The following is an 8,318-nucleotide window of genomic DNA, read 5'->3' on the forward strand; positions in this document are numbered from 1 at the left end:
AAAAAAGGAAGCAGAGAAAGAAAATCATGGAAAACAAGTAATGCAAAATGCAAATGATCACCATCAACTGAACAATGTTCAAACTGTCCCCCACCAGCAGCAGCCCTGGCAAGCTTTTCCCGCAGTTTTTATTGCAGAGCATAACATCATATGGTATGAAAAAACCCTTTGTTCAGTTTGGGCCAGTTGTGCATATCCAGCCCTACCTTTCCAAGAAACAAAAAGACCTTGACACTGTGTAAGCACTGCTCAGCAACAACTGAAACATTATAATGTAACTAATACTGTTTTCATTAAAAATCCAAAAACAGCATAGTACTGCTATGAAGAAAATTATCTCAGCCGATCTCTGCACAAATAACCATATATTTATCAAAGAAATATTCATATAAGTAGACAGTTCCATTTAAACAATGGAAATCCCTGTCTTCCTCTCATATATTCAAAATGCCAGAATGTGCCTGTTCTGATAGAGCAGTAATTCTACCTGACATATTGTACAAGTGGTTGGAAAAGGAGCCAAATTATTTATGGAGCTGATTCTTATGAACAAAATATATTATCTTTAGCATTATGAGTACATTTTTAACTTTATTGACAGTTCATGAAAATATAGTGCCATTTTTCTTTGATTTATATAGCTACCATATTACTCTCCATACAAGTCTCAAGTCAAGATGAAGTACGTGCAGTGTAGTTGAGTTTCTCCTACTTAAATGCTGCTTATTATGGATTGAAATCTGTCCTTTATCACTTTTAGGAGAGTAAAGGAGAAAAAAAATAAAAATATGTAACTCTCTGCATGAGAAAGTGCACCTATATTGTAGCTATATACAGTACATATATGTGTTCATATATTAAGGAAACAAAACTACAGTGTCAATCAGATGTGGTGATGAAAAATCTTACATGATAGCAGAAAACTATTGTTTACTGTGGACATCTGGTCAAAAATTGTTGTTTGTAGGAAAATGTTTTCTTTAGGAAGAAAGTGAAAAAAAAAATACTTATGTTAGAGGGACAGTCTATGAATTTACACTGCACTGTTTTTGCCTTGTGTGAATTCCCAATTCAATTGGAGTAATAGGAGCCACAGGAGTCACAATTTCATAGAAACATAGAATGGCTTGGCTTGGAAGGGACCTTAAAGATCATCCTAATTCTAACTCCCTGCCTTGGGCAGAGTTGACAATGACTAAAGTAGGCAGCCTAGGGCCCCATCCAACCTGGACTTGAATGCCTCCAGGGATGGGGCATCCACACCATCTTTGGGCAACGTATTCCTGTGTTGCATCACATTCTGAGTAAAAATTTTTCTCCTTATACCTAATCTAAATCTCTCCTCCTTTAATTTAAAGCTATTTCCTCTTCCTTTTGCTATAATACTCAATAAAAAATTGGTCTCCTTCCTGTTTATAAACTCCCATCAAGTATTAGAAGTATTAGAAGGATGCAGTGAGGTCTCTGTTTTCTCCAAGCTAAACAAGCCCAGTTTCTTGGTCACTGTTCTTTTGTGTCTTTGTTAATGGGGAGCTTAGAAATAAACACAGATGTGGCCTGATAGACACACAAAGCTCTGAAATTCTCTACCCACAGCCCAAACTGGCTAAGTATGAAGTGTTTTTACTATAAATATCAAATAAAGGTAGATAAGAAAAAACTCAAGAATATTGTCTACATTTGAGGCCAACAAATGCAGCCAGCTTGTATCCCTCAAGCTAAACTCTCCTTTAATTCACTCTCCAAGACAAAGATGATTTTACTGCCTGCTGGATATTGTAGCTCTGCCATGTTGTCTTCTAAATGCTGCTGGTGTGGTCTTAAGTTATGTCAGGGAGTATTCTAACAGACACAAAATGAAACAGCGTAGATGGATGGCACTGAAGCTTGGATATTCATCATACTTATTTTCTACTATAATTTTAAGTGTCTAGTTCACAATCTGTGCAGACAAGTCAGCAAGTGCTGTAATCAAAGCAGTATTTAGCTCCCATCATATACTATGTTCTTCCTCAGGGAGCATTTGCTTGGGCATAGGACTGTGAATTCAGGTCCATAATTTTTGGGCTAGTTCTGAATCCTCAGTGGTTTGTCTGGAGGGAAAAGAGAAAATAACCTGTTTATATTCTTTCAGACAAGCATGCCATTAGCATACAATATATTGTCTGTATGTTATATATATCAACTGCTTCAAATGAACTTCAGAAATATTGTATTTGAAGACTATACACCCATTTTTTATTTTATGTATTTCAGATAAGAAATGCAAGCATTTTAACTCAGACTAACATTTTATGGGAACCTTCAGAAAACTAAGTGCCAATCCCACTATTCTTGGTCTGAGTTAGCAAAATAATAGTATTTGTAAGCACACTGAGGCACCTCATAAATTCTTTCATAAGCATATATACTTACTATTAAAATACTGTCTGTCAGCAGCTTCCTTATAAAGCCCTATTTTCAGGGATTTATAGAGTTGACAAATGTATCTTATGAGGAAAAGCCTACATTTGCAGACCAGTCATCTAATAGGTCCTTGAATTTCTATGATCTTTTAAATATGTTGTGCTGTTCACTTTGAGAAGCAGCAAGGTGTATGACAAGCAGATTTGCTTTTGAGCCACTTCCAAATGCAAAAGTCTTTTTTTTTCCCTTTAAATTGTACGTATATAAACTGAAAATAAGTCTGAAATGTTGTGTAGGAATAAGATGGTGTTTAGATGCTTGCGTAATTTTAAAGAAGCTTTAGCTATTTTTGAATGTTCTTTTCAAAAGATTATTTCACAGTATCGTATAATCATATTTAAATCATATTCAAAAAGGAAATACAGAAGAATAGATATAACTGATCTAGGATATAACTGTGGGGTTTTTTTTGTTGTTGTTGTTCAGTGATGATCCCTTTCTGCCAGGCAGACCTGCAGCTCTTCAAAAAATACCAGTGTCTCACCAAAAGCAAGCCAGGTAAGTCATACCAATAAATAACATGAAAAAGTAATTCCCATTGTTTGAGTTGCCTGAGAATTATTTCCAGCAATATTATCTGAAGTCTGAAAATCAATACAGAAACAGTGGAAATAGGATCAACACCATGAAACTTAAATTTGGGGAACAATCACTGGCTTACTACTTTTCAGTCCACTGAGGATTTTTAAAAATACCACCTAAGTGTTGCACTTGGCTCAGAGACTGGGAAACTATGAAGCACAGAGCTATATTGTTGCCTATGTACTGAATGATTAATGGCAGAATAATAAGAAAGTCAGAAAAAAAACATATTGCACAAGCAAAACCAATTGTTTGTGAGAATTTCAAATGAACTCTTTCCTCAGAAATGAAGTGCAGAATGCCTGACTATGGAAATAATGTAACCACTGTAACTAGCACATACCAGAGTAGTATATTTATAATGTAACATATTGCATATAAGCATGTGCTTATTGCATATACTTGGATATAAGCATATCTCAGCAGTATATAGAACAGTTCAGTTGGAAGAGACATTCAGAGATACCAAACTGTATATAATAGTATGTAGCATATATCTTAACAAAGAAAATTTCTGTTAAGCATTCTAAAAAATATATATTTCTTCATCTAGATTAACTTTACTTTTTCTAAGACATTACAACTTCAACCTATAATCATTTTTGTTTGTTACATTTGAAGGTGAAGTTCTATATTTGATATCAGGAAGAAATATCATTTCTGACTTCCTAGTGTGCAATTAAAGAATTCAAGGCACTATAAAGTTACTCAGCAGGCTGCTCTTCCAGTAAATCTCAGTTATTCACATCTCATTTTCTAATAAACCAAAATATGTGTCTTACTTTCTGACCCCTGTAAAAGTTTTTCATAGTGGGCACAGAAGAAGGAAATCTGAATCATTTTTCCATTACCACAGTAAGATAAAACATCTTTCACACAAGCACCAGTAATACATCAGATCTAAATACATGAATAGAAATGTTTCTTTCTCAGGTCTGTTTTCCTTCTGATGTTTCTCATCAGAAATCTTACTTGAGAGTAAACAGGTAAGTTTCTTTTCAAATGAATGATTAGTAATGAATAAACAGAGCAAGTACTAAAGCTGGCTTTGCACCTACTGAATGCTGCAAGTGTCTGTACTCATTTGATATGCATCTAGCAAAACTCGGATGTTCCCAGAAGGCCACTCCATGAACACTGAGAGAGCAGCGTCTGCTAGTGGTGCCTGTAAGTCACAAAGAAAGAAAATATTTATATACTGAGAGCAATTGGAAAGAATGAAGTATATTTATATTACATTCTCTGTTATTTTAAGAGCATACACACAGACACAATTTCATACAATGATCATCAGCATATAGAGAGTACTACAAGATTCTGAAACACATTTCAATTCACTTTGTGGGTATTTAGCACTGTTTTGTTAATTAAAAAGATGTTTATGTTTTGCTTCATTTTCATAAATTTGCCTGATAGGTTTTATCAGATTGATTTGTCACCTTTCTGTCTCTGTCTATAATGCATATATGTACATCACAGTCCCATAAATGTACACTATGAGACATGGTATATTTTATGTATATTCTATATGCAAATATATGCATATGTAAATATGTGAGATATATATATTCACAGATATAGACATACACATATGTGTATGTCTAGTGCTTATTTCTAAAACATAAAACAATGATTTTTCCCTTTCTGTTATTGTGTAATTTCAAAGTAATACCATACCTGTGGCATTGAGAGGACATCGATTGAATGCCAGGTCCCCAGCTGGGGTCCTTTTCCACACCATTGACATCAAATAGTCTTCAGGACATATTTCATAAGGTGCTGTCATTTAGAAATGAGAATTTTACAATAAAAATTAATGTAAAAGAGACATTTTCCATCAGAAATGTAGGTTTTCCATCTTGTACTAATTCTTCCTGAGATGTATATAGTAACAGCTTTTGGTATCATTTTGAGAATGAAACATAAAAATGGTACAGAAATTTTTGGATAACAATTGTCTTTTTGATGGTCATTATTTCACAGTCTGTGCCCCTATTGTCTCCAACATACACTCTTTTGATGGCATCTGCAATGTTAATATGTTTGAATCTCTTCCTTTTCTCTATTTTGATCAATAATGTTGTCTACAAGAAGGTGACAATTAAGTGGTTATAAACTGCAAAGTCTATCTTACACTAAGATTTTTAACTATTTTTCTAACACTTAAAATATATGCGAAAGAATCAGTTCTAAATTTACAGTCTAAACTCTACATGTGTTAATGGTGTCAGATAAGAGCCATACATTTTGAAGTCCAAAAATGAAGTTATTTCTTTGAAATGTATTTCATTGAAAGTTAGTAATTAAAAAGGGAACTCAATGACTGGCTATAAAACAATATGAACTTTCATTGCTTATTGCAGTATCATTAAAAGGGGAAAATATTTTCACATTTCCATAGTAACAGAACTACACAGAGAAGAAGAAACTTTTACAATTGCAGTGTTATTTTCACATGGTTTTGACTAACAGATTACTTTCACTCTTTGTATTTTTTATTGTATATTCCCAGTTTATGATCTTTGAGCTATTTAGATCAACACAGCAAATATGTGGCTGAAGTCACATCACAACGTAAAGCATTGACAAATACCAGTTGTTGAGATCATTACAAATTCAGCAGAGAAAAAAAAGCATTAGTTATTTAAAAGTATCATTATATGTATTTCAGGAGAATTGTAACCCTAAAACAGAAGAGAAAAAGGAAGGAAAAAAAGGAATTACTGTCACTATTTTACAGATGGAGTGAAAAGGAAGAAAGCAATTCAGTGATTCACTACATGGGAAATCTCTAGCAGAGACAGAAACAGACTCCAGGTTTTACCCATCGAATTGGCTATGCTGTAAAACTGTCCCTGTTTTGCACTTCTACTGACAGAAAACTGAGGTGAGGGAGGGAAGAGAACAGTCTTTTGCACAAAGCTGTACCTTCTCTCAATAAATGACAAAGAATACCTTGCAGATGGCTCAGAAATGCTAATATGAATCACACTTGGGCAGAAAAATTGCCTGCTAAAATTGCCTTACCATCAGCATTCTTGAATTGTAAATCAAGACAGATTGTGCTGCTAAAAATGCACGATATCCATTAATGTCAAAATCCAAAGCAAGTTGATTATATTCTAGAATATAGGTAGAATATGGTTATAATTTAAAATACCGACAGCTTCAGATATGTCTAAAAAGGGGATGCATGAAGCCAGAGCTACAATGGTAAAAGTCAGACTTTGACAAACATGAGCCATTTGGTGACAAATGCAATTACTATCCTGTTATAATCTTACAAATAAAAGTAAAGTTCTGTTTTGTGTTACATAAGATTAATATAATGCAGAAGTAATATTATAAATTACATAAATGTGTTAATACTTAGAGCTCTTTGAGAAGAATATCTGTCATTTAGCTTTGGCCATTCCAGGCATGGCGTTTTCACTAAGAACACTTCCAGATTCTGATTCACAGAGCTGATTCTGAGACCTAAAAATCTTACTTCTCTACAAATACAGTTTAGAGGTTTTTTTTCCTTCCTGAAAGTACCATATACATGCATATATACTTATGCTTACATATTCTATATGCTCTGTTTTATGTTAGCAAGTCACCAACAATACAAGAGGTTTTCCATCTATCTGCTTAGCAGAGTGGCTCTTGTGTGTTTTTACAAGATTTTTCAAAACTCAAAATTACATTTAAACTTGATCTTAGTGTCAGAGATAACCTGTGTACCTGTGTTTTGTGTTCAAAGTAAAAAGCATTTCCAAGATTCAGAGTTATCTGGAGAGAGATGCAGGAACAAGTTAGAGATGTAACTGAGCCCAGGCAAACAAATTTTCCTAGACACTTGTTGACTTTGTGCTATGCAGCTAGATGCCTTTCAACACAATGTATAAAACACTTTACATCAGGGAATGGTGCAAATAAAAAGCAAACCAGTTCTTTCCTAAACTGAAGTACATTTGGCAGAGCTTACCAATCAGACATCCACCCACATTAAAGCATCTGCGGTTCTTCAACCCAAGTTGCACATGGTGACATTACAGTTACATTTGAGTGGTACTGTATCTAAGTTAAAAAGCTTCACTGGTCCTGCTGGCTCTGGTAGTTCGAGTACTTTTGAAACTTTGGCACAATTAATTCATAGCACACCCACAGAAAAAAATGGGAGTTAGCTGTAGAAAATCATATAGCATTGCTAAAATTCAGAAGCAAACAGCACATACCTAGGTAAATTTGCTAAGGCTGGCAAATAAAAAGCAGATCTCTCTTTCACTGACAATGTGATTCAGCAGCCTCTTCCCACGCAGAACATGTACTCAAATTTACCCTGTTTTACCCTCCCTGTTATGCAGTGATAGGCCTGATTTAATCTTATCTAAGCACAACAAAGCTTAACAAAGTCAACAGTCTAGAAGCATAGTCCTCCTCTAACATTGCCAGTGAGAGGACACACACCTCCAAGAGGCAATCAAACCAAATCTGAAAAAGCTGCTGTACTACAGAGCAAGCAACACACATAACCTTACAGACTTTACAATCTACCTAAGAAGCTAACATAAATGGGAAAAAGTGACAAAAGGGTGAAGGGGTTTAGCCAGAGACATGCAGTAGAGCTAGAACTCTTGGATCCTAATTCAGTGCCACAGGTAAAATTAACAAAGAAACAGAAAAAGCTTTTGACCATCTTGTAAAGTAGAGTTGTAATGTGTCCAAAGGTCTAATTTTATTATTTACTTGTTGACAATTACTTGAATCTTCCCATTTCTCACATTCTATCACTTCTAGCAAGCACTGCTTCTGGAGAAATGTACCACCTTCAGTACAAAATCATTACCTTGGCTTTTGCAGCAATTTGCACTATTACTTTTTGTTAGCAAACAAGGTGATATGTAATTTTTTCCATTAACACTTAAATCAAAACTATTCCTACATCTTCTACATCCTACATCTTCTACAACTGACAACAGGCTGATGAGAAAAATACTGAAGTTCAGTTCTGAGTATAATCTAGGAAAATCATAAGTATTGGAACATGCGTTATTACTATGGAATTCTGTCTTATGGAATTAAGTATTTCTGGAAATGGGTAGTATATCACTGGAACCTAAGATATTCTTTTAATTGTTATAAGAACATGGTCCTGCTTTTATAAAAATGAATTTGCAGGAGAACTCTTGTTGATACAGAAGTCTTTTTTCCTGATTAATCTGGTACTTTACTCTCTGCTCTCTCATGTCCTTTAATTTTTACTTATTGATTTGATAGAATTTACT

The 8,318-nt window shown here is 34.4% G+C and overlaps 1 protein-coding gene across 1 annotated transcript in view; it reads right to left on the minus strand.

The window, feature by feature from the left end:
• The window catches only part of ADGRB3 (adhesion G protein-coupled receptor B3), a 277,241-nt gene that overhangs the window by 249,678 nt on the left and 19,245 nt on the right, over window positions 1-8,318 (minus strand). Inside the window, exons 7-8 of the mRNA XM_019613580.2 lie at window positions 4,726-4,827; window positions 4,107-4,213 (exon numbers count right to left, since the gene is read on the minus strand). Of these exons, the coding sequence (XP_019469125.2) occupies window positions 4,107-4,213; window positions 4,726-4,827 (209 nt within the window). The remainder of the gene's footprint in view (window positions 1-4,106; window positions 4,214-4,725; window positions 4,828-8,318) is intronic.

Source organism: Meleagris gallopavo, chromosome 2 (genome assembly GCF_000146605.3).
Source record: "Meleagris gallopavo isolate NT-WF06-2002-E0010 breed Aviagen turkey brand Nicholas breeding stock chromosome 2, Turkey_5.1, whole genome shotgun sequence".
Taxonomy (NCBI): Eukaryota; Metazoa; Chordata; class Aves; order Galliformes; family Phasianidae; genus Meleagris; species Meleagris gallopavo.